A 27,948-nucleotide genomic window follows, 5' to 3' on the forward strand; every position below is an offset into this window, starting at 1 on the left:
ATCCGAATCCACTTCAGTGCAGATCTGAATCTATTCACAAGTCTAAAGTCTCTCTCTCATTTAGATCTAAAGAGCAACTTTGCAAGTTCCTGTAAAACTCACAAGTCGCAACTTGGTAACAGACTCATTTCTGATTTATTGATTAATGCAAAAAGATAGCTACGAAAAAATTCTTTAGATCTTCCTATCCTTGTTACCATATGTTATGGGGTTCTCCAAACAACCATTTTAAGTTCAACCGGTGGCTATTAGCTTTCATGTAATCGGGGATTCAGGTCTTCGACGGGGAATTCGTCTCCGTTAGGGTCAGAGATGGAAGAGAATTCCTTTCCCCAACGGGGATCGGGGACGGGGATGGGGGATGATTTGGGGGTCGGAGTCAAGGATAGGGAAGGTAATCCAAACCCCGAACCCGACCCATTGTCATTCCTATCTATTCCTAGTCTGTTTGGTTTAGACATTAATCAGAAATTTTGGGTCATTTTTTATTTTTTAAAATTTTTAAAATATCATGGATCGATCTATTCAAACCATATGGCCGAATTGTTCGACCCAAGAACTAGTGGCCAAAGATGTTCCATTTTTGGGTTAGTTTTTAAAATCTTGATCAAATTTTTAAAATTTATTTTGAAAATTATGTATTGAAATAATTATCAATTTAATAAAGTTAAATTGAAAATAGTTGATGATAGTTAAGAGTATCATGTGTTCAAGGTATTATGTATAATTTATTTCTACAAAAATTAAAAGTAGAGTTATTACATGAAACTCCACTTCACTTCTTTAACATTCTTTTAAACTTACATTGGATTTTAATACCTCTATAAATCCCCCATAGCAGACAACTTTATCTATGACATAGTACCCTTCTTTTAGGTCAATAATAGTTTGGTAATTGCAAGTACACCCCTTTTGTTATAATCCTCTAAAAAGAGACATGAAAATGTCCAAAAGTACCAATGTAGTTACTTTTGACAAAAATGTAACTCGGTTGATCCTCTTACCAAGGATTTGCCTAGAGAATTGGTAAGAACAATAATTAAAGAGATGGGATTCAAACCCTTCACTTAGTCATGAGTAATGGTAATCCAACCTAAATGGAAAATCACAGAATTAGGTTTAATGGATAATAATAAATTACTACAATGTGACTGTGAGAATTGACATTAAGAACTTCCAATCGCAATCTAAACAGTGTTGTCTTTTTTTTTATCAAAAGTTGAGTTAAATTCTTAATGAAATTCTAAAATGTGTCAAGTAACAGAATACATAGTGGAACTTCACTTATGTAAATGTAGAAGTGGTGCCGCTTCTCATGAGAGCTTGGGCTTTGCTCTTAAGGTCATTCATGAAACCAAGAAAGTAGTACATGACCATAGTAGTTCTGAGCAAATTTGAATCTTTTGTAGATATAAGACATTTTATGTGTATGGGTATTCCCAGTCTGTCTTAAAAGTAATTGGTTTAAAGTTTTACTACCAATAACTTTGGCAAGACTTTGAGATATTTGTACTAATTGAATGTTTAAGTTATAAAATACATTCTTATATGCATAAGTATGTCATAGTAGATTGGATTGAGAGAGACCTACGTAATTGCTCAATCAAAGTAGGTGATTGTTGGACACTAATCTTATTAGAGATTAAATCCATTGGGTGTTTGATTGATTAATTACATAATTAATTAGGACACCCACACTTGCACTTTGAAAATTGATTTTAAAGTTCTCGTCAAAATTTATTTTTTAACTTGTTTTCTCCTTTTTCTAAGCTTTATCCCACATTGGAGAGTTATTAAACATAACTTGAAGTTTTAAGTATGAGCTTGTTTATACTCCTTCAAACTATGAAGAGGAGAGTATAGAAGCTTGCTACTATGCAACGCACACACACATGTGTGTGGTGCAATGAAATGCTTTAGAGGCGAACTTTGCTCGCACTATCATAAATGGTTGAACTGCACATAAGGGTGTGTTTGGTTTTCAGGGTTGAACCATGACCATTGACATTTTAAATTAATCCAACGATCATCACTTGATCAAGTGTGATCTAAGGACACTATTCAATAAGAATATGGCACATGGCAAAGGGAATTAGGTAGTAGATTCTCCAAATTCCATATTACAAAGTATACTTCTGCATTTTTCATCTAAAATGAACCCTTTTGTCCATCCATGGGTTACAAACTCCCATTCCTGGTGGAATGACATTCCCTCCCCCTTCTTTGGGAATGAAATCCCCTTCCATTTGATCACAAATCCCATATTATGGGACTAGATCATTCCGAAATTTGAGAGAACGGCCATTCTCTTCCCCTCCCTTGGGAATGAACCCCCATTCCATCTAAATGCAATTCCCATATTATGGGAATAGATCATTTCAAATCCAAAGGATTTTGATTTCGATTTTGATTCCGAATATCAACCAAATGGACCCTGACATTATAAATCTTGGCTTCAAAAAAGAAATACTTTGAATCTTGACAATTTTTTTTTTTTTTTGATAAGGGAAGATCAACACCAATGGGGGAGAGATCTCCCAGCTACATCCAGAAGAACTAAGAAATTAGAATCCTAGGGAGGAGAACTTTGATGAGCGACTTCCATTTGATCACAGTGGTTGGCCAGCCAGTCTACAACTGCATTTCCATCTTTGTGGGTGTGCTTGTACGAGAGAACTAGAGATGAACTTTGCACCGGATTTCTACACTCCTTGAGAAGCGATGAACATTGCCATGGGACCTTTGAGATTTCCTTTGAGGATGTTTATCACCAATAGGGAGTATCCTTCGGTGATGATGGGAACATTTTGAAAGAGGACAGCTAACTTGTGGGCTCTAGGGCTCCCACATTTTAGCTACCAAAATAATTGTACAACCTATTTTGTCCCAATTTGTCTTTAGAACTCTGCCTTGCGCATCCCTCACCACACAACCAAAGGTGCACCTTCCATTGGATTTTGTTGTTTGAGGTCGGTGGGACCCACATAATCCAAGTCAACTACTTACATATGATTTTCTCCTAGGAGAGAATGGATTGTTTGCTTCTACGTGCTCTTCTGCATAGGTCCAAGTCTTTGGTCACAATTTCAGTGGGGGGAATAAGAGTTATTCTAAAAAAGATTCATTTCAATTTTTTCAAAGGCTTAATTTGGAAGGAGTACAAATACAAATATGTATGTGGAGTGCAAAATTTTGTATTTTCTATTATTTTATATGTATTTGTATTGTACATATTTGCATTTGTACTCCTTCCAAACTGAGCAAAAGATTCCAAAACGTTGCAGCTATTCTCTCCTAGAACCATTCTAATCGGGGATCAAATTTTCCAAGGATTGTTCTTTCCCACCATCTAATAAGGTTCCAACTCCCATAATCCAAAGGTTTATAAATTAGATTATCTGATTAACCCCAAACTTGGCGGGTCACTAAACATCTAGTTAGAATATGATATTCGTCCTCTAGCTCTCCACAAAAAGGGCAGTCAGTTTGAATGGTTAATCCTCTCGCATGGAGATTAATTTCGGTAGGTAATTTATTCGTTAGTAACAGCTAGAGGAACGTCTTTATCTTCTCTGAGCAGTGTGGGCACCAGAAAGTAGTCCACTTCATGACAGATTTGTTGGAGTCATCACCCATCATTGAAGAGAAAAGTGTAATAACCCACTTCCGGTGAGAACGAACTGAGTCTGAAAGCCTTGTTGGACTCTGGTGCACTTCCTAACCATGCAAGAACTCACTTCTAAGTCCAAGAGCCTTATCAAACTCTGGGAACTTCCTGAATGTGCATTAATGAGTGCGCCACAATTATCAAGCCTTCTGCATTTATTTTATTGTAGAGAAAACATCTATCCTAATGTTAGGTTGGGGATAGAGATACCTCTTATTTGTTTCGTCCTATCAGTACTGTGGTTTCCCCCTTCACGTCTCTCTTGGTACCAAGCTTCTACTCAGGTTAGAACTCAAATGTGAAGGAATTATGGACAGGACTCGACCTAGAGTCTGGACTAAAGATATAGGAGCGTTTGTTAGCTAAGCTCTTCTACTTCGAGCGAGTGTCCAATGAGTGGGTTCGCACTGGCATTCCCCCCTTCGTGCCTCTCTTGGAACTAGTTTCGTACTTAGAGAGAAGAGAGTCAATACCTAGCCGAACTCTCTTTCATCTTCAACCCAAGGTTTGAACAGGATATTTGTTTGAAGAATGTAGGAGTGTAGCTAAACGGAAAAGAACGAAAAGGTTAATGCAAGAGGAAGCCAACCTCAATGTTCGATTTAGGTAGATGAAGGGTTCAAACTCTCTACAACCTCAACTCTAGAACGATTTGGAGGTGACGGAATTGCTATATATGAAAGCTGACCTGAGGAGCTCTCTAAACCAATTAATGGAGCAAATGGTCATGGTTTGAACTGGGAGAGGTGCAAATGATGTCTATCGGTGCCAAAGGTAGTTCTCTTCTCCCTAATGCTTCGGCCTTTCTTTCCTTCCCTTATGTTTAGATGGCTACAACGACGGCAGCTCGAGCTGGTGTTAGGAGGAAGGAGACATCTGAGGCTCTCCCATGGTCCATGGTGATTCTCCCTTCCTGATCAAATGTTCGAACTTTCCCCTCTAAGGTAAGGAAGGTTGAGAATGAAGAAGAATGAGGAAATCACCTATTTCCCTTTTAGGTAAAAGGGATTAAAATAAAATTTAAAATGCTAGCATACAAGGGAAGTATGCTGATGTGGAAAGGATTTTTGAGTAGGGGCACATTTCCCCAAGTTGCTTCTTCGATGCCTTGGGTCCCCCACCATCCCCTATTTTATAGGGCTCAAGTAGGGGTAGTTTAGGTATTGTTAGGGTTTATAAGGGTAAAAGAGTCTAATAAATGTAAATTCAGGGGTATTCTAGGGAGGAGGAAAGGTGGGGGTATTTTGAGGGCTTTTAAGGGTAAAATGAACCAAGTGAGGTGAATTTGAGGGTATTGTGGGTAGGAGGAATGGTAAGGATATTTTGGGTATTTTAAGGGTAAAATGGTCCAAATGAGGTGAATTTAAGGGTGTTTTGGATTGGAGGAAAAGTGGGGGTATCATGGGTGTTTTGAGGGATTTTAGGAGTAAAATGGTCCAAACGACATGAATTTAAGAATATTATAGGTAAGAGGAACGGTAAAATTGTGTTTTGGATATTTTATGGATTTTGGGGTGTTCTAATAAAAGCTCCAAATAGGAGAATATTCTTAACCAAGGGTTGGCAGCTTTTGGGTAGCTAGGATTTCTTTTAGCAATTCAAAGGAGGTTAATGTACCCACCTTCTGGGTGTTGACAAGCAACATATCTTTCTTGCTTGCTTGATTTGATTAGTTTTAACTGGATTGGATCTATAGTCGTGGCCTCAGTGAGGAAGTTGTAGAGTGATTTCACCGTGAAGAAAGACCTATATGTCTTCTTGATTGCTCAAGGGAATGTGGATGACCAAGATTTTATCTAAAACTTGAAGGGGAATAATCCCAGATAACTTATTTTGGTCCCATTTTTTGGGGATTATGAAGTCCGTTACTTTTGAGTCAAGACTTGCCTAGGTTTCATTATCAATGTGTAGGATTTGCTGGAGTGGTTGATTTCCTATCCAATTATCCTTCTGGAAATTATAAGTAGATCTGTTTTCAATATTTTCTATTTGTTTTGATATTTGCTTTTAGGCCTGTGAATAGAGGTGTAAAGTGGGTCGTGCCTGGCCGGTACGGCATGTCCTGTGGGTGGTTCGCGCAAAAGGTGGGTCGTTTCGTGTTAACCCGCGGGGCATCACGGGCCGTGCTGCCTTCCCTAATGGAAAATTTGGGAGTTGACTCAGCACGACCCACGGCTTAGGCCCATGCGGGCCCGTGCCATGATGTGCCGTACTACAAACCTGGGTCAGGCTAGGATGCAGGTCGTAATGTGGGCTTGGGTCGTGCTGGGCTGGGCCATAGGGCGGGCCTTGGGCCTAGGCCGAATTGGGCTACACTGTTTTTTGTTTTTGAAAATTTTGATTTCTTTTTTAAGTAAAATTGCAAAACTAAAATATTTAACTTTCCTTTGAACTTTGGGAATGGAAACTATTTAAAAAATTAAGAAATGAGAAATCTAAGTTATCTAACACATAATGACATAAAAGAAAAAAAATATTTAACCAAATTGAAATAAGAATGGTGGAATAACAAATTGGAAGAAAAATAGGAATTTTATTTCATTTAATTTTGAATAGTACAAATTACAAATACAATGATTGGATCATTGGATACTTGGATGAATGAAATATGAACATGGAATAAATTAATAAAATATAAAAAATAGTTACAAATTGAAAATACGAAATTACATTGTTAAAAAATTAAAAATTATATTAAATAAATTAAAAATTATAATAATTTGAAAAAAAATAAAAAATTCTATACAAGTAGTCAAATTCATGAATCGTGATTCATGACTTTCATCATCCACTTCGGGTAAAATGTTTGGTGTGGTATCATGCCCTCCTCTATCTTGTAATCTATTTTCTTCATCTAGCTAATCCTTAAAGTAGATGTACATCTCTATGCTTTCATCGTTCAAGCAATTTCTTTTGTCATCCAGCACCCTGGTACCTGCATTAAAACAAGACTCCAATGGAACTATAGACACCGAAGGGGTTAGTAGATCATGTGCCATGGTGGTGAGAACTAGATAATTTTTTGAATGCTCACTCCACTAGATTAAAATATCAAAATTATTTAATCTTCACCTAAACTAGAAAAATTTGCTTATAAATAAAAATTAAGTTTGTTAAATGAACTTGTTGTAGAAGTAGCAAATTTCTATCTTTTACTTATTAAATAAAAAGGTTTTTCTCTTTTACTATTGGGCTCAAGGTCAGAAGTAGAAGATGTTGTACAACTCCAGATTCATATAAACTATACATTTCAAATAATTAATTATTAATTTCTTCTTTTTTATTTCCTATATCAATATTCATATTTTCACACTATGATTCAAGTAAAATATCTAAACCATCTTTCCTAATCCTATGGTCTAATATTGTAGCTAAACAATAAAGGGGAAAAATGTTCTTCCAATATTTTTTAAATTTATTTTCCATTATTTCAACAATACATTGAAATTGTGGATTATTTCTATATTTTGTAAAACAATCACTAATTACCATTAATTGATAAGGTAAATTACAACTAGTTGGATAATAAATTCCAGATTATTCATTAGTTGCTTTATAAAAATGTTTTAAAAAATCTCTTATACAAATTGTCATTTCCCAGTCTTCCTCAAATATTATATCATTAGGCATTTTTGAATTATAAAAATCAGTAAGAATTTGTTTATGAGAAATACAATTTTCTAACATAACATAGGTAGAATTCCACCTATGCTTTACATCTAATATAAAATGTTTATATTTTAAACCATAATTTTGACATAAATATTTAAATTATTGTTTTCTTTCCCCTGAACTTTTTATATATATAATACAATTTCTAATTTTTAAAATACGAATAGAAATAATATTCAAGGCATCTTGAATACATAATTTTAAGATATGACATGCACATCAAATATGAAATAAATTACCATTTAAGCATTGTCTTAATTGAGATTTTAAAATATTTATTGTAGAACCATTATTGTTGGCACTGTCAAAACTAATAGAAAATAATTTATTTTCTATTCCATAAGCATGCAAAGTATTTAAAATACTTGTAGCAATAGCTGAGAGTATGTGGCCATTCAAGTGTGGTAAAACTTAAAATTCCTTTATTCAAAAGCCAATTTTCATCAATGAAATAGCCGGTAACACAAATATAACTTATATTAAATTTGGATGTCCAAGCATACGAAGTAATTACAACTTTTGAATTAAGATTTGTTAACAATAAATTAAATTTTGTTTATATGAATAAAAAAATTTTAAAGCATCCGAGCTAATAGTATTCCTAGAAACTTCTTTATATTGTGGGTTTACAGAATTACGCAACCATTTTTCAAGCTTTAGATCTTCAACTAATATAAATGATTGTTATGCATGTACAATATACTTAGCAAGTTCTTGTCTCATTTTTTTCTTGTGAATATTTAAAAGTACCAAAACTACTCCCCCTCCCAATTTGTGTTTGAATTGTTTCTCTCCCTTCATCTTCTTCTTTCTCATGTGTGAGTAAATGTCTGCTCAAATGACCCGTACCACCCTTGCTACAATAACTAAAGTCCTTCCTACATTTTTGACAAACGACCCTTTTCCCCTTCCCCTCAATATCATCTACTTTGAAAATTTTCTAAACAGGGCTACTCAACTTAAAGGCCCTCCTTTTTCCCCTAGTATCAGTATTGGGGGTGGAAGTTCCACTTCCATCGACATCAATCGCATCATTGCTAACACTATCATGATGCGACTGAATATCATCAATGGTGAACATGTTGGAGAATTGGTTTTTAGAAGAGCCAATCTTTTTTTAATTCTAAAAAGATAAAAATTAATCTAATTCAACTTACCTGGATTACTGGTTCAAAATCCCAACTTGATTTCAATGGTTGAAGCCTTTCAACATCCAAGCCTCCCAAATTGAGATACTTAAGCTACTTGAGCAAGCCTTCTTCTTGTTGAAAGTTGAAACTTCAATAAAGTTGAGACTTGAGAACTAGAGAATGTAGAATCAAACAATCAACTAATCAGAATTACTCAGATTGTAGAGAATTGAGAATGTATGAGTATGAGAGAGAGAGAGAGAAAAGAGGTTAAGAGAATTGTTGTGAATTGGTGTGATGAGAATGGTGGAGGATAAGGCTATTTATAAGAATTGAACATAATTCAATTACCCAAAATACCCAAAAAACTAGTTGTTATTTAGTTGTTGGGAGGGGTATTTTGGTCATTGTAAAGTTGTTTATAACTTTACCCAAAATCCCCTCTAAACTAGTTGTTATATAGATATTGGGGGGCATTTATGTCATTTTTTGACCCCTCATAAGTAAAATACACAAATACCCCTCTTATATGTCTGTTTATAGCTGTTGGGGGGGGAGGCAACGGCTATATTACGGGTAGGCCGCACTTGGCTCGCTACGGGCCCCATGGGCCGTGCTATGTTGGCCCATGATGGGCCATGCCGCAGGCTAGGCCATGTTGGCATGCGAGCTATGGGCGGCACGGCATGAATAGTCGTACCGGCCCATGGACCTTGAACCCTAGCCCAACATGGCATGGACCTTTGTGCCGAGGCTGGCACGACCCGTGGACCTTCGTGCCGAGCCAGGTCGGGCCAACCCAATTTCGTTCCAAGCCACGGGAGCCCGACCTAATTTACACTTCTACCCATGAACTTGCTTTTGGGACTACATGGTCTAGGAAATGGGCATTTTTTAAATATTTGTCTTGAACCACCTGCACCCATAAATTATTTTTATCTTTTAAGACCTTTTAACCAAGCTTCATTAGATTTGATTGGTTAATTTTTGTCAAATTTTTAAGGCCTGAACCCCCTTGGTCTTTATCTGTACAAATGGAGCTCTAATTTGCCAATGCAAAGGACTTGTTTTTCTTTTTTCACCACAAGAAATTCCTTTGCATCTTATCCATTTATTTTGTTTTTCTTTTGGGAGCCTAAACATACTCATTTGGTATTGGGCAAGGTTTCCAACTTCTTCTTTGAGCAAGGTAATTTTACCCCCTGAAGATAAAGGTTTACTCTTCCGGCCTTTTAGTTTCCTTTCAAATTTCTCCAATAGGCTTTTGAAAGTTTTTGTTGTTACTCTTTGATTTATTACTAGGGTCCCCAAATAACTATTTTCTTTGTTTGTTCCTAGAAGCTCTAGCCAATAATTTTTGGAATCTCATAGGCATATTTGTAGAGAACAACATGGCTGACTTTTGGTAGTTTGGTTTTTGACAGAGGCACAAGAAAAATTATTTAGAATGTCCTTGATATTGTAGCAGGCCGCTAAGTTGGCTATTGCAAAAATTAAGCAATCATCCGTAAATTGGAGTATAGGGATTTTGGGGTCATATCAGTGTTGGATTTACAGCCAATGGCCTAGTTTTGGATTTGCATGGTAAAGGCTTCACAACAAAGGATAAATAAATAGGGAGAGAGAAGATCTTCTTGTCTTAATCATCTATTTGGCTTAAATGGCCTAGCTGAGGATCTGTTTATGAGCACTTGGTAGCTCACTTGTAGTTACACATTCCACAACCCAATTTATCATTTTTTCATGAAAGCCCATCTTTTGTAGTACTAACTGCAGATAATTCCATTCTAGTTTATCATACCCATTTTCCATATCAATTTTGTAGGCCACTATTTCCTGCTCATGGAATGGGTATTTCATGAGTTATTAGTACATTGTCAGCTATTGCTGTCTACTCGGAATGAATGCTGACTGCAGGGGAGAGATTAGTTTTTGAAACATAAGTTTTAGCCAATCTAATAGGATCTTTGAAATTAACTTATAGATGACATTACACAGATTGGAAGTGATCAGGTTTTCTAGGGTTCTTTATTTCTAGGATAAGAACCACAAAAGTTTTATTTATCTCTCTTGTCATTTTTCCTGAATAAAAAGGAAAGGCTTTGGTTGTTTTTACACTCCGATCTGCAAAAATGTGCCAGTACTTGAAGAATTCTGCATTAAGAGCCTCCCATATTTCTTTTTCCTCATTTCCTATTTCTGCAGAACGGAGAATAGTGGGATACGCCTTTAAATAAGAATCGTATGCCAATTTTTATTGATCAAGTTGAAGCGTTTTAAGTAGAGGTAGCAATCTACCAAACAATATCTGAGGTTGGCTGAAGTATTCTTTCACACATTAGAAGCAAGGTTCAAAGCATCAGGCAATTTAGGTTGGCTAGAGGATTACTTTATCCCTTACAAACAAGATTCAAATCAGCATTGCTGGGTGGGGGGTGTTATGAACTGAAACTCTGAAGGGGGTTGTTATCTAAAACATGCCAGAGGAATACCATGGCAAATTGTAACTAAAGCTTCGTTTGGATCTGGTGTACATTGATGACGTTTTACACTGAACCGTATAATAGGTGACCGCTATATTTTGAAAACCGTGATAAAAAAGTATAAAGTTTTAATAATCGATGTAAAACTTTATGCTTGATGAGGTTTTACATTGATCCACAATGTAAAACTCCAGTTCATCCAAACACCAATAAATCTAAACCGGAGTGGAGTTTTACATCGATCTTCATTTATACTCCTTCCAAATGCCAACAAAACCGAACCAGTGTAAACTTTTACATCATTCTTGATTTACACCAATTCCAAATGCAGCCTTGGGAAGAGAGCAAATGTCAGTTTCATGCAAATATGCATCCGGTTCAGTTTTGCCAGTATTTGGAAAGAATGAATTTGTGTTAAAAATGACAGAAGCATGTTTACTCCTAAAATGAGAGGTAATTTTACATCTAAAAATCGTTCAGGAAAAAAATAAATTTATCAATGGAAAACTAAACCAACTTTGCATTTATATGAACCAGAATGCAGTCTCTATTTTTGCATGGCCGTGATGTTCCATAAATTGGTATGGTGTGTGCCTCTGTGGGGAGCAAATCTCGATTCCCCATTTCGAATGGAGAGGAAACAGCATCCACATTAGGTTTTAATAACTTCAGCTGCAGGAGGGAATCAGGCACGATCAGATTCACACATCTGGGAGTTGGCTAAGGTAGAAGGTGATGAAACTTGAATGTAGGAAACCGATTGTTTACTCCCTCAACTAAGTCCCCTTTTGCATCAGAAACTGATTTTTTATTTTTTATCAACCCCCTCCAAGAATAATTAATTTATTGACATCCATAAGTGTCACAAATTATGATCAGACTTGTGACACTGGAGAAAAAAGGATGAGAGCCAATGAGAAAAATGAGTGGAGATGGAGTGAGTATGAAGGCCCAAGTAAGATGTAGAATTGCACCAAGCAATAGTAACAATTCAATAAGAGTAGGCCACATGGCTAAAAGAAATTAGATTACAGATTCTTCAAATTCTTTATTACAAAAGCATTACATCGGTATTTTTAATCTAAAATAAACCCTTTTGTCTATTCATGGGTTACAATTAAGGGTGTCAATACACTAGTTTTAGGTTGGACCCCGTCTAAATCAAAATCAATTTAGATGGAATGGATAGGCCAATAATACACAGTCTAGACTTAATGGTCCAAAGTATTTATTGAATTGAGTGAGATTGAACCAATATCCGGTGCATTGATGGAACATAGGAATACAGGTGTCAATGAACCAGGTCTGGGTTGAACCAATCTAAATTAAAACCAATTTGAACAGATTGAACGGCCAGACATTGAATTGGACTGGTCCAAAATAGTTGGATCTGGTCCATCTGTAATGGAATCAAATTGGACCAGATCCTATTGAACTAAATCCGGTCCAATTGACACCCTTTGTTACAATTTGCCTTGGTTTTATTCCAGCACGTTTTGGATAACCCCCTTTACAGTTTCAGTTCTCGAAGAGAGCATTCCTCAGCAGGGTCCTAACCGTCGTTAAGTTGGGCCATTGCCTCATTGGCAAATCCATCGCACAGTGGTCTGAGAACATATTAAAACGGAAGATTAACTTCTTTATTTCTCATCTAAAGAGATTCCGCATCCGTTTCCCGTGGATTATAATTTGCTTTGCTTTTTCTTTAAGCATGTTTGAAATTTACATATCAAGATAATTTAATAATTCAAGAAATAGTTCGAACTCAAGAAAAATGTAGATATAATCTCATATGTAAAAAAAATAAATAAATAAAAATAAAAACACTGCTATGTTCCCCAGCAAACCTTGTGTTTTTGCAATGCTGATACTTTGAACCTTGTGTTTAAGGCATGAAGTGATCCTGGAGGCAACCTAAATGATGTGTGGTTGCTAGTTGCTACTTCTACCATTGCTACAAATGTGAAGGATACTCCAGCCAACCTTGTTTGTATTTTTACCTAAAAGGCTTTGAGTTGATCAATAAAAATTGGCATATAATTCTTATTTAAATATGCTTTTTTTAAGCAAAGATTCAAAGTTTTTTATTTTTTTGAAACAAAGATTCAAAGTATTGATATATCAAAAGATATGTATCAGTTTTTGAACCTAAGATGCCATGACTCCTTTCTTGAAACTAATAAATATTATAATATTTATAATATTATGATATTATAAATAGTAGTAATTAGAATCGAAATTGAAGTCCTTAGGATTCGGAATCATCTATTCCCATAATCTGTTTGATTCAGACAGGAATTAGAAAGGGAATTTGCAATCAGTTGGAATGGGATTTAATTCCCGAGGGAAGAGGAGGGAATGGGCATTCTCTTAGGCTGTGTTTGGTTTGAAGGAAAAATTAGGGAAACCTTTAGGCTCTGTTTGGTTTGTGAGATGGGGATGAGAAAAAAGGGATGGGGTGAGAAAAAGACGGGATGCGAGATCCCATAAACGAGGATTCGGGGTCGCACCAAAACCGTGCGACCTCAGTGGAAAAACTCGAGAAAACTCGAGTTTCTTCATCTTCATCCTCTGCCCCTCCACTGCTGCACCACCGCCGCTATTGCACCACTGCCATTGCTGATAACCATTGCCGTTGTTTTACCACCACTGCTGTTGGTAACCATCGCCACTGCTAGGAACCACCGTCACTGCTACACCATCGCCACTGCTAGTAACCACTGCCACTGCTGGTAACCATCGCCGCTGCTGGTAACCACCACTGTTGCTGATAAACATCGTCGCTGCTGGTAACCACCGTTGAAGATGTTTCTGCCATGGTAGAACCCAGATCGACACACATACAAATTGGAGGTTTTCTGCCTAGTGGAACTTAGATTTGAGTTCACAGATACAAATCAGAGCTTCAGTCATGGAATTCTCTGTCTCTCCCTTCATCTTCCTCTCCTCTCTTCTCCCTCACCTTCTTCTCTCTTCTCTCTCATAACAGTATTTTTCTATTATTTTTCCCATATATAAACCAAACAATGGAAAGATAATTTTTTATACTTTCCCATCCCATCCCATTCCACCCAAATTTTCCCACAAGCCAAACAGAGCCTTACAAACCTGGTATAGCCGTATAGGTTTCCCTATGTTTCCCTTTCTTTCCCTACTTTTTCCTTCAAACCAAACATAACTTTAAGGGGGAAAATGCCATCCACCAGGAATGGGAATGGAATTCTGATTCCAGACCCCTATTCTTCCAAACCAAACAGGCACTATGAGTATTTAACTCCTTTTAAAATTTTTAATCGTGCAGTACGCTATATTGATAGGGCTGTCAGTGGACCCAGTTTGGATAGGGTCCAATCCAAGAAAATTGGATTTTGATGTCCATTAAATTTATCAAATTAAGTTAACTAGTAACAAGTGGACCATTGTATTATAGGATCGGATTGGATATTATCAAAATGGGCCCATAAAAAATGCAGGTCACATTTTCATTCTCAATCAATTTCTCATTTATGAAATAAGAGTTTCTTCTCTGAAGGGGATTCCAGAGGGGAGAAAGAATGGCTGCAGAAACAAGAAGACAAGTGATATTAGAATGAAATTAAAAAAAAAAAAAACAGGTGGCTAATGATGAAAAGTATGCTGGTGCGGTTTCAATGGGTACAAAAGGGAAGCAAACTTTGCAGCTAACTTAGCAAAGCAACGGATGGAAAGGGATCAAATGTTATGTGAAAGTCCGACGAATATAAAATGGGGGGGATAAGGAGCTTTTATCACCATCAAATGTGTATATATGTTCAGCACAGAATTTCATCTTTTTCATTATTAAAAAATTTTGATTGTTGTTGATAAAAAAAAGTACAGAATCAATACAAAAAAAAAAAAAAAAAACTGTGAATGCATGTGAGGGTTCATGTCTGTGTGCCTACACTGCTTTTAGAGCCAAAGTAGATCATATGAATTCTGAACAACCTGCCGAGAGAGTCGTGGATGTGCATCTAATCAGCTATAACTGAAGCAGAGTATTTGGCTTTCACCCTGTAAAATCCACATTCTTACACTATCTTAAGGATCAAGGCCATGCACATCAAATCCAAAATCAGAATCAAAAGTCAAAATAGAACTGACAAGAGAATACCAGCCCCACTTTCACCTACATTTCTTCCCAAAGTATCATCATTCATCAATATAACCAATGAAAAGGCGTTATTCTTTCAACTTCCTTTATTTTCTTGAATTCTCATGATCAGGATGCAAATGAAAAAGTTAAGGACATGTGTTGAAGCTCTTGGCAACTGTATCGAGTATTTAAAACAAAATGGCTGCACTGACGATGGTACCATTAGGAATGAACTGAATCACAATTTCAACGTTACTGAGGCTGGCTTAAGAACCAAGAAGCTTCTTCCATCTGGCATACCCTAGCATGAGCAGAAAAAGCAGGAAAGAAAATGCCGAGGTACCTCCAACAAAAGAGCCAAAGATACCCTTAATATTATACAACTGGCAAGGTATGTTCATACCGAAAGCCCCAGCTATCAAGGTATCAACAGCTATAGCAAATGATGCAATTGTTAGTGTGAGCTGGAGTTGAATGAGTTCATTTCTTTGGTTGTCAAGTTGGATGTTGACATAGTCCTCTGTGTCATCAATGTATTCCCGAACCTTTTTATCCATATGGAAAAAGAAAATGAGGGAAAACCAAATAAGCGGTAAGTCTCAGAGAAGCATCCACAAGTTTATTGAAGTAGGTTCATCCAAACTACTAGCACCTGATAAGTAGAATCAAAATAAAACATCATGCAAATGTCTCATAATTTAATGCAGTGAAATATGTATGTGTTTGTGAGCGCTTTCTCATGTTGTTGGTAGAAATACATGCATATGGAGTCTACCATGTACATCAAGAAGGAAATATTAACAATATTCCTTCATGGAATCAAAAGATACAGAGCTGCACATTTGGTTAATTATCAGGGGAAAGATGTCTCCAGCAGCACCAGCATCACTTCAACCTCAAATGAACCAGGTTGCTCATTATCTCAGCATATTTTTAGTTCAAAAATATGACTTTCAGGCTTAGCAAATGTACAGTAGGTCCTCATTACTTCTAAATTCTAATAGACTGTTTTTTTTCTTCAGTCAGGCATCCATCATCTACCTCTCTTTTGCATTTCCCTTAGACTGTTGATGTATGTTCTCATCATTACCACTTGAAAGAAAAACCAAAAAAACATCAATTTGGACTTGAAAAAAGATTTACTCATAAAAGAAGGGATAGATGTCGAGAAACTTCATCACTTCAGTAGTGGCATGTCATTCAAATGGATGTTATCAATGCTTTTCTACAATGGTAACTTGAAAGAAACTGTCTATATAAAGCCTCTGCCTAGATACCATACCAATCAGCAATTACTGCATCGTCTCAAGAAATCTCTGTATGGCTTAAAGCAAGCTCTGTGTGCCTGGTTTGAATTTTTTTATCATGTTCTTTTGGAAACTGATTATCATCATCAAAGTGCCTATGGTTCATCACCTTTCTTCTCCCACTGTGATAAGGCCTCACAATCCTTGCTTATGTAGATGATATCCTCATTACTGGTGATGACATTGAGGGTGTTCAACAACTAGGCAATGTTTGGTTCAATTCTCATTCTTTCTCATTCTTACCCAAGATGAAATTCTAAAATGGACAAGAATGGGTAAAAATAGAAAGAATGAGAAAATATTGCTATGAACCAAACACTTTTTTCCTAAAAATGAATTCTTTTCAGATTGACAAGTGTCCTATGTTGCTCATTTTCATTCTTCAAAAAAAAATTGTCAGTATTCATAAACCGCCAGCCTAGGTCTCCAACAATCAATGTTTACAAATTGGCATAGATGTTTTGTAAAAGTACTTTCGTAAAAGTGCTTTATAAAAGTAATTTCATAAAAGTAATTTTGTAAAAGTGCTTTTATAAAAGAACTTTCATAAAAGTGTTTTCAAAAGTACTTTTATAAGTGTTTTTATAAAGTGCTTTTATAAAAGTACTTTCGTAAAAGTACTTTTGTAAAAGTGCTTTTATAGAAGTACTTTTGTAAAAGTGATTTTATAAAAGTACTTTTGTAAAAGTGCTTTAGTAAAATACTTTTATAAAAGTGCTTTCATGTAAAACTACTTTTATAAGAGTGTTTTTGCAAAAGTAACCATCTATGGCAACAACTTTGTGGGCAAAGTGCTTTTGTAAAGTACTTTAACAAAAGTGCTTTCATAAAAGTGCTTTATGTAAAAGTGCTTTCACAAAAGTAAACATCTATAGCAACAGTTTTGTAGGTAGAGTTTCCTCAAAATGAAAATGAGCAAGATGGGGCATGATTATTTTTCATGTTGCAGGCTACTCAATTTTTGTGCTATGGGGCTGATTTTTCATTCTAAAAAGAATGTGGCCCATGGCAAGAATTTTGCAACCAAACACTCTAATGTTATTCATTCTTGCCCATTCTTGCCTAGAATGAGCAAGAATTAATAGAATGAGACCCAGAGTAGTGAACCAAACATGGCCTTAAGCTTTTTTTTTTTTTTTTTGAGAAATGCTAACCAAGATTCATGAAAAAAAAGAGGTACATGAGGAGATGTACAACGCAGGGGAAGAACCCCTACAAACTACAATGGAGGAAGCTTGTCGCTATATAGCTGCTCTAAGAATACGATGAGGAGATGTACAACATGGCCTTAAGCTCTTGATACAGCATTCCTTTAGGATGAAGGATATGGACACTATCGACTTATTTTCTTGGTTTAAAGGTTCAATCTCCACAAGACCGTTTTCTTCAATTCATCTCACAGACTCTAAGCAGGTTGACACTTGACACCCCTATGGAACTCAATGTAAGTTGTCTCATGATGAAGGATAACTCCTGCCTAATCCTTCCTTGTATCTTCAGCTTGTTGGCTACATTATCTATCTCACTGTGACACGTCTAGATATAGCTCACACCATCTGAGGAGTTAGTTAGTTTGTGTCTACTCATTGACATCCTTGTCTTGCTGCCATTCACAGAATTAATCGATATCTTTGTGAAACCATTGACCATAGTTTATTCTTCTCTTCAATTCATCTTTGTGCATACTCAAACGCTAATTGGGCAGGGTATCCAAATACTCATCCCTCTACAACAAAATGGTGTACATTTCTTGGTGATTCTGTTATCTCATGGAAATGCGAGAACAAACTATTGTGTCCAAATCATCAGTGGAGGTTTGAGTATCATATCATCTAAAATCTACTTTCCCTAGGGTTTGCCTCTAACAAAAGTTGACACCTACTATGCAACTATTTTACCCACATCACAGAAAATCATTAAATCATCTACAAACTAAATATGGGTGACCAGAATTCAACGTCTACCTATTCCCCAACCTCTTATAATATCTTCCCTATCAACCTTAGTAATGAGTCGACTGAGCACATCAGCTACTAGAGTAAAAAGGAAAAGTGATAGTGGGTCCCTTTTCCTAACAACCCTACAAACTAGAAAGAAGCCCTTCACCACTCTGTTAACCAAGATAGAATAGTGGCAGGTACTAATACAATCGAACACCCAACTACACCTTTCTCCAAATCCATATTTCACCAAGATCCAATTTACACACAACCTTTTTTCCTAGATCTCCTCATTTCCTCCACACATTATTGGCAATCAAGGTCTGATATGTTATTTGTCTTCCTTGTATGAAAGCTCCTTGGTCTTGGGTGATGTGATGAATTGATGATAGATGGGAGAACTTTAATTCTCAAGGTTAGAACCTTGGCCAAAATTTTTTAGATGCTTGTCACCAAGCTAATAGCCCTAAAGTATTTTGGATGGCTAGCATCAAACTTCTTAGGGACTAGGGCCAAGAAAGTAGCATTGACTCTAGGGCTTACAATGCTAGAAAGAAGCCCTTCTTCTTCTTGAGCCGAGTTAGGCAAAGGGGCCCACTATGTCGGTGACAAGCTAGAAAGTAGCACCGACTCTAGGGCTTACAATGCTACAAGTGGTAATGATGAGAACATACATTAACATCTATCATCAATGATCCTACAAGCTTGTAGGATCTAACTTGTCACCGACAATGCTACTTTCTAGCATTGTAAGCCCTAGAGTCAATGCTACTTTCTAGCTTGCCTAACAACCCGACAATCAATGATCCTATAAGCTTGTCACCGACAATCAATTATCCTACACATTGAATTAGGTTGTTCGATTTGGTGGGTCATTGTAATTACAGATACAACTATTCCTTAGTTGTATCATTAGGATTATGACATATGACATTAAAGGCCAGCCTAGGGCCTTGGACAAATTTCAAGTTGCTTCAATGAAAATGCTTCTGGATAGTTGGACTAAAAATATTTTGAACCACAGATTTCTTTTACAATGGAATAAAAATCATTAAAATAAAAAGAAGAGTACGATACTGGATCATAAGAAATTTCCCTACAAAAAGTAAAGAAATCCCCTCCCCCACCCAAAACAACACCCCCAGACAATCTAACATGAATAGAAATTAAAAAGCAATTAATATTGATGCCCAAAAGATGCCCAAACAAACCAACTGTTTCAATTATCTTTTACCACTCATGTGGAGAATGATTTGAAGAAAACATTAGACATAAAATTGGAATACGGAGAATGCAGTGGAGATGTGCTGCTGGAATATTGTGATTGATGCATGCCAGTCAAAATGAAAATAAAAGTTCACAAGGCAGAATATTGGGGAGAATGACCACTTCTAGAATGGATTTAACTGAGGTGTGGATGTTGAAATGGATGAGTGGAAAGACTAAAGGAAGCATAAAATAAATGCATTTTTGTGATTTTGAGGATAGCCCCCATACGTAACAAGATATGAGGGACTCAACAAAGGTTGTGCTATTGATAAGTGATGCAAGATAGAGACTTTAAACAAGAATGATATGTGGAATGGACAGCAAAAGTAGTGCTGAAAGATCAAGGACCAACTATATACAAAAGGATATGGCCCCATGAAAGGTTAAATATCGATGCAAGATTCATATAGCTAATTCCAAACATTGGGATAAGAATTAACTGAGTTGATTTAGTACATTATGATCAAGCAATGTTCCATAGATTGATGCAAAATTCCTAATATCAGAATTCGGCTCTTCTAATGAATGAAGAAAGAACTAAATAATCTAAGGTTAGTAGCATTTGTTAATATTTTAAAAGGTATAACTTGAAGTTTGTTAAATGAAATGCTTAACAAATATTTTACTTGTAATTTTGTAATTATAATGTTTTTTAATAATTGTATTGTCATCTCATTTTGCAACTGTTAGTCGTGTTCAACGTATTCCATTAGACCACTAAAAGAACCAAAATATAGATCACCATAAATTTAAAAAGAACACCATTTACTATGTGCTTTATCAATTGAAACATGCAAATGAAATCTTCCAACAGGGAAACAGGACTTACTGACAATATTTTGTTACGAGTCCCATCCAGCTGCATGAAATAAGCTTCGAGCAACATCTCCAGGTCCTCCACATCATTATCATCTGAAAGGTTACTAGCGATGAAACTTGCACTCACATTTGAACCACGTCTTTGCACGTAAGGTGCTACAGGGACAATGCTATTGGAAGTTGCAACTCCCAACATTGCCTCAAATTGTTGATTCTGGAGCCGCTTTCTTGATAAATACAAATCTGCCATATCTTCATTGTCATCTAATAGATGCTCAATTTCATCCCTAACCTGTGATTAAACAACTGATTGCCATTAATACTCAAATTTATTGAAAAAAGACAAATAAAAAATAGCATAAAGCAAAAAGAGCATATCAGGATTATTCTTATATTTAGTGGAAGAGATATGAAGAAAGAAAATCTTATGTGCAGTCATGTGGTGACAAATAATGAACTGGTTGATTAAATATAAAAAACAACTCACATTTACCAAGAAAGTAAACATAGTCAGCTACCATGTGCCCAACTCTCTAGAAAAATACCATGTTTCCAATGCAATAACTTGAGAAAAATATATGAAGAAAGGGTAAACCACAAGGAGCTCCCCAATGCAAATGGGGGGAGAGGGGGTGTAACACTTAGCCCCCCATACTATTTTTACTACACTTGGCCCTTTGTGCTTTCATATAAGGTTGAACACCATTACAGTGCCGAGTGAGAAAGCACAAAATAACCCAGATATCATAGTTATGATTTTGAAGCAAAAAATGGAGGTGGTCTTGATGTCTAATCCATGTGGAAACATTTTCTTTGTTTATTTTTTATTAGCAGCAGATAAATCTTATTGATTTATCATCGTCTTCTAGGCCTTACCCCAACTATATGGGGTCAGCTGATAAATCTTGTTGATTTTAACAGAAAAAATAACAAAGAGAGAATGGTGTACATAGATATGTGCCCAGCACCCTGTTTTGGTTACAAGTACATGGCTGATTTCCTCATGCACAGCATAATGCCAGAAATCAAATGTGCCATCTGAACCTGTTTTGGTTCAATAGTCACTGAGCTTGATTAGAAATAAATTAATACTTCCATTGTTAGGTCCCTAAGTTTGGTACTTAGTCTAGTGTACTGTACTTTTTTTTATTTTGTAAGGTGGCCTTAAACTTGTCTTTGGACCAATGAACTTTGTCTGGATCTGAAATCAAAGCTAAAACTTTGCATTATATTGAATTTAAATTGGTAGTCATTAAATTAATATGGTTTCATCTGTTTTTTTTTTTTTTTTTGAGAAAAGTTAACCAAGATTCATTAAGAGAAAAAGAGGTACATGAGAAGATGTACAAAGCAGGGGAAGAACCCCTACAAGTTACAAAGGAGGAAACTTGTCGCTGTACAATTGCTCTAAGAACACACCACATTTAGCTAAGCCATCTGCCGTATAATTGTATTCCCTAGGAATCCAAACTAAATTTACATTTAGGCAGTCCAAAGAGTCCCTGGCCTCTGCTAAATAGTGACTCAATCTCCAAGGTCCCCCCTCTTTGTCTCTTAACCATTTTATAGTATTTTCTGAATCACCTGCAATGGTTATATTTTGGATTCCCAAACTTTTTATTATTCTGATTCCTGTGAGGACAGCCTTTACTTCAGCCTTTGTAGAATCTGCCACGCCAATTGAACCGCTAAAAGTCCAGCAAATGTAGCCCTTTTCATCCCTTATTGTTCCTCCAATACCAGCTAATCCGGGATTACCTAAATCACTTCCATCAAAGTTTAGGATCATCACTCCTTCACTGATGGGTTCACGATATCTCAAGGGTGATTGATGGAGGTGAGGGAGAAATAGAAAGGGGTAAGCATCTCTATTGAGGTCATTGACTGAGACTCCTTTGAAAAGATCTGAATTCACCATCCAGAGGTTGCACAGGTAAGAAATGTCTGAAGTTAATTCCTCCAGGGGCCCGAATTTGTTGTCAAACAGCCGTTTGTTTCTTTCATCCCAAACTCCCCACAGCACTGCATGTAAAACTGATTGCCAATAAATTTTGCCCTTTTACTTAAACCTGTTCCTTGCCACTGATGTAGAAAGTCCATAACATGCTATATAATTATACAAAGTACAAACTTCCTACATTCTTAGACTGTACCCAATAAATTAGAAGTATTGAATAAGTTAAAATGTTTGTCAAAGATTCCTGAAATTTTGTTCACTGTTCATGTTTTAAATATCAGTAGGCTCCCTTAGGCCTTAATAAGGCCTATGATTGACTAGAAGGGTCCTTTATTATCAATGTCATGGAAAATTTGGGCCTCAATCATCACTGGCATTCTCTTGAGGAGTATGCTGAAGCATCAAGACAACTTATAGATTTCCAAAAATCTGAAGTTTCAGCAAAACAATTCCTCAGAAGTTCATAAGAATCTTGTCAAGAATGTTGGGGATCAAAGAAGGCAGAGGCCAATCGAAATATTTAGGCCTCCAAGTCCATTGGCCATAATAAAAAGTTGATATTTGCTGAAATGGCTGATGAACAAACAACGAAATCCAAGGCTGGAAATGTGGCTCTTTGAACTAAGGAGTAGAGAAGTTCTAATAAAAGTAACAACCATTCCTACTCCCATGTTCAATATGAATCACTTCAAAATTCCTGATTCTATTTGCAATAAGTTCAATGGAAATTTTGTTAACTTTGTCTAGGGACAGAAGAGGAATGGATGTAAAATTAACTGGGTCGCCATACATCGTTTATATGTTCTAGTAAGAGCTTAAGAGGGATGGGTTTCAGACTTTCAGGGACCTAAAGAGTTTAATTAGACCCTTCTTGCCAAGGCTGCATGGAAGATGCTGTGTGAACAAAATGCCTTGTGGAATACCATGTTAAAGAATATCTACTTCCCTTGAACTGATTTTTTATGATTTTATCTACCTCCTTGGACCGTCTACATTATTGCTCTTAGAGGAGTCTCGTTTATGGCCTTGCTCTGCTAAAAAGGGCTCTTGTGAATAGGAAATGAAAGGAAAATAATATTTCGTAAGATGTGTGGATCCCCTCTCTCGCTCATTTAAAGTAATCTTTGAGAAGCTTGTTGATTGTACGTTTGAGCATGAAAATGACTTCATTTTAAACAATCCTCGCTGCTAGAATCTCAATGTGCTTCACGAATTTTGTTTTTCTCCGGATGAGGTGCTAGCAATTCAGAAGATCCCCCTCAGTATTCTTGATTCAAAGGATAAATTAATCTAGGATTTCATTCACCAAGGATGGGAGATATAATGTGAAGAGTGGTTATCACACAGCTACGATGGTTGTGTAATCAAGTCAACAAGCTGAACCTTTATCTCGTTCTAGCAGTTGTCCTCAGTTAGCAAACCAAATTTAAAGGAAGGTTTGGTTGATCCCATCTCACCCTGTTGTGCTTGGTTTCAAGGAGAAGGGCCTTTCCCTACCTTTACTTTTCACATCATTCAATTCCTTCTCATTAAGTCTAACATTTAAGGTATTAACTCTCATCTTCTCTAATTGAATCATATATTTAAATTATTTTCTCACCAATAAATTCTATCAAGTAGATCTATATCCAATGCTTTTAATTAACTATCTAAATCTCATGTTTTTTTAAAACCAACCCAAAGTCAAACTATTCCTTTGTCTTGGTGCAGATAAGCAATTCAACCATTTAGGTCAAATGGGTTGGTTAACCCATGATGTCATAGTTAAATAGTAAAACTTTTAAAATAGAAATAAATACAAAAAAAATTATAACATGCATCACTATTGCCAATTCTCTTATCTCCCCCATAGTGTATCTTTACTTCCACGGAATTGTTCCCCTACTTGAAAACCAATTTATTATCATGATACAAAAAGAACAATTCGTCGTATCACAAAATAAGATAATATAGGAGGCTATGTCTCACACCCCCCAAAAGTATAGAGAGGTCCCTATAATTTACCCTATAAAGTTATAAGAGAGGTATAGAGAACATCTTGACTCCCCCACCAAGTCCTGAGATCTGCACCTTCAACCTCTACCAAAGGTCCAAAATAATGCCTTTCCTTTTATCACCCATCTGCACCTTTTCCTCTTACCATTACTATGTCATACAAGCCTATATTCAATTTCCTGAACCATTCCATTCCACTGAACAACTCATACTGTGCCACCATTGGTGTTGCTGGTCATTTGTTTATTATGTGAAAGGATTTAATAAGGTTAACAGGAGAAAGAAAAAGGATAGACAAGGCAGAAGATTGAAGGATTTATATGTACTACTGCAGTGATAGATTATATTCACATAACAATAAAAAATAACAACCGTATGCAGAAAGCAAGGAGAAATCAAAGAATATTGAAAGTAATCTTTTGATCATACCTTCTGTACACGTGCAAGCAACCGGGTAAGGTTGCTTTTCAAACCCCTGACATGTTCAAGATTCTTAGTGCTAACATTTCGAGCTAGTTCATCCAAGACTGGGTAAGCATCTTTCTCAAGGTCTGCCACACTAGTATCCAGATATGTACAAACAACCTCTAGTGCAATCTCTAGGACTTGAAACTCAAAAGGAAGCTCACACTGCAAACCTTCAGCTGCTTCAGGAGCAGGCAACCATTTCCCACCATTTAAGGGATAGTTTTCTTTTTCTTGTACATCTAACTGACCATCCTCATGATTCTTAAATGGGCTTCTATGAGGAAGTTGTTGCCTCAATTGATCAACAAAAGGAAGTACTTCTTGGGACAAAGGATCCAATACCAACACTTCTTCAGCAGTAACTATGGCTTTTATAAATTCTAGATTGACAACCATGGCTTTCTCTCTGGCTACAATGGATGCACAGAAACAGAAAATTAGTATACCTTTCACCAACAATCAACAATGATCCAACAGAATTAATCCATTTTTGAAATCCAAAAGTACTCATACTCTTTGAGGACAAAAATTAGAAGCGTAAGATGCTCTCACTGGCATATTTTGAATCCTATAGAATACATTAATTTTCTTTTTATCCAATACTACTACAAATTACATGAATGAAGAAGTTTAGAATAATAAACATATACCAAGAAATAGAAAACAGGATATAAAGTCCACACAGTTCCTAACATCTAACACAAAGAAAGGGGCCATTTAAGTTCTAGATTGGAGAAAATGGAAAGAAAGAACAGTTGCCAACCTCAATTTCCTTCTTTTATCCATTTTCTGAACCCTGCTAACATCACAGGCCATACAGATGATATCAGCAGTTGGTGAACCTGGTCTAAATAAAAAGGACCATCTCATAAATTGGGGAATGGTATTTAAAACCAATGAAGATGATGGACTGACTGGGGATTGGGAAGTGAAAGATAAAAACACTGAAGACTGCACTCCTGGGTAAATGGCTCTAGAGGTTCCTTACAAAAGTTAAATGTCTATGACCTTTGGTGATCAAAACTCAAAAGTGTGTATGCCTTAAAAGAGGATCAGAGTTGGACTAGGAAGATTTAGATCGACTTCAGGTTGTGTTTGGTTAGATAGAAAATAAGAGAGAAACAGAAAGTTGAGGGAAAGTTCTTAATGAATTTTGTGATGTTTCTTAAGAACTTTCCCTCAACTTTCTATTTCTCACTTATTTCCTATCAAATCAAACATAGCCTATGGAATTTATCATTATTTAGGAAATGGTTATAGAAATTTCCTTATGGTGTTCATTATGCAAGGTTGGAGATTTTGATTCCTAAGACAACTATAATCTTGTTTACTATTGAAACTAAATTACAATTTCAAAATTTTCTTGGAACTTTATCAAACCGTCAGATTAGGTACAAATGAAATTTAGAAATTCTCTACAAGAAATGTTGTTTATGAGTATCTAACCACAAATAGTTGGCACAAGGCTTCGACAATGATGATTGACGATGAAGCCTTGTTTATGAGTGAGCTGAGTTTCAAGTTGGAAACATCTCTGAAATTCAGCAGGTAATAGTTAAATTTTCAATTAAACATCTAAACTGGTAAAGCATGAATAGACAATGTGTCAATACCACCTTAAGATGAGGTTTGGTAGAATTTAAACAACTAGAAGATTATAGAAATATTACAACTCTTATTTATTATGATTTTGACGGAGTATGATTCTAATCAGTCTCGTCTCCCTTTTTTCTCCCATTTTCTTCGTTCATCCTCTTTAATAAGTTGCTCAATTCATCAGTATTAGCAAAGAAAATGCCTTCAAACTTCAGAATTCAGCCAACGATTGCAGATGATATGATAATAAAAAAGAAATTCGGATTCTACAATACAGAACCCCTCCCCCAGGTTGCAGCGCGTCATCTATAAGCTGTATATAACACAATAAGATGTTATGGTACAACAATGGAGAGTTGACCACTTTGTAATTGGCTGCGTTTGTTTCTCTGTATAATGGATAGAAACCTTTTTCAAACTGAAAATGAAATATTTCGGCCATAATCCCCGCCTCTTTTAATTTGTTTCGACGTAAATGGCAAGGAAAACAAAGCTTTCATCCTAAAAGGAGCAAAAGCATAGCTCAATTCTTCAGCCTAAAAATTCCGTTTATTTTTAAATGAAACAATCCGAGCCTAATTTAAATAGAATTCCTCAATCAAACAAAGCAGAATATCAAAAACGCTCGCCAATTAAAGGCGAATCGGTGGAAAAATCAAAACTATATTCTTACCAAGGATATTGGAGGAGTGAGAGAAAACGGGGCCGAGGATTCTCAAATCCCTCGCTGGAATCGAGACGCGCTTGATGATGGCGTTCTTGTCGCATTCGATGAGCTCCGACTGGCCAAAGCAATCGAAACGCATCCATAATCGTGCCCCGCCCGTCTTCTTCTTCGGCTTACCGGCGACTCCTCCGACAACGGCTGTAGAGACGGTGGCAGCGTTGTTGGTGGTGGTGGTGACATTGTTGGTGGAGATGACGTCATCCGGCATTGTCTCCGCCATCTTCTTCAGGCGGCGCCGGATGATCTTCCGGGAAAACGAGCAAGACTTCTTCCCCATCCTCTCTTCTCTCTCTCTCTCTCACTACGCCATGGAAGTTTGTCGAGACTCGAGAGGGACCGACTGTGAGAATTTCAAACGACGTCATGACCGAAGATGTGCAAGCAAAGTGAGCTGTTGTGCATGAGTTCTCCAAAGCTACAAAAATTCCAATCCGACGGGTATGTGTAAGAACCACCTGACATGTCTGCATCTCGATATACGTTATCACTTCCTTGGCGAGTAGGCAGTAGCTACTAGAGTGTAGGTACAGACTACTGGGCTGAACTGTCATTCTCCCAAATTTATTTCACCGGCGGTATCTTATCTTTGCGGTATCATAGTCGAACGCGAACCACGTGTCCTCGTCATCCTGCTCGTGTGGCGTAGGACTGACGTTCATATTGACTATGTTTGGTTTAAAGGAAAAAATAGGAATAGGAAAGAAAATATAAGAAATTATGTCTATAAAGGTTTTCTTATATTTTCTTTCCTTTTCCTACTTTTTTTTCTTCAAACCAAACACAAAAAGCTCTCGTCGTGGGAAA

The 27,948-nt window shown here is 36.5% G+C and overlaps 1 protein-coding gene across 2 annotated transcripts; it reads right to left on the reverse strand.

Annotated features, from left to right (window-relative positions):
• Positions 1-14,742: 14,742 nt before the first annotated feature.
• On the reverse strand, positions 14,743-27,498 carry LOC104585911 (magnesium transporter MRS2-4-like). 2 transcript variants are annotated; one of them, XM_010242951.3, is made up of 4 exons: positions 27,091-27,498; positions 24,783-25,231; positions 20,412-20,693; positions 14,743-15,611 (listed from the first exon to the last, which is right to left on the reverse strand). In XM_010242951.3, the coding sequence occupies exons 1-4, from the start codon at positions 27,419-27,421 to the stop codon at positions 15,333-15,335; spliced, it is 1,341 nt and encodes a 446-aa protein (XP_010241253.1). In that variant the 5' UTR covers positions 27,422-27,498; the 3' UTR covers positions 14,743-15,332. The 2 variants fall into 2 exon arrangements, with proteins under 2 accessions (XP_010241253.1, XP_010241254.1); XM_010242952.2 differs by having other exon boundaries at positions 15,463-15,718.
• Positions 27,499-27,948: the final 450 nt, after the last annotated feature.

This window comes from Nelumbo nucifera, chromosome 2, assembly GCF_055504915.1.
Source record: "Nelumbo nucifera cultivar China Antique chromosome 2, China Antique-T2T, whole genome shotgun sequence".
In the NCBI taxonomy this organism is placed as follows: domain Eukaryota; kingdom Viridiplantae; phylum Streptophyta; class Magnoliopsida; order Proteales; family Nelumbonaceae; genus Nelumbo; species Nelumbo nucifera.

Excerpts from the sequence above, each read along its gene's own strand:
- LOC104585911 (XM_010242951.3), bottom strand. The coding sequence starts at position 27,421 with ATGGGGAAGAAGTCTTGCTCGTTTTCCCGGAAGATCATCCGGCGCCGC. Across the intron at positions 25,232-27,090 it reads TCACTCCTCCAATATCCTTG|CCAGAGAGAAAGCCATGGTT; the intron begins GTAAGAATATAG and ends CATCCATTGTAG. Across the intron at positions 15,612-20,411 it reads CTCGTAACAAAATATTGTCA|GTTCGGGAATACATTGATGA; the intron begins GTAAGTCCTGTT and ends ATGGATAAAAAG.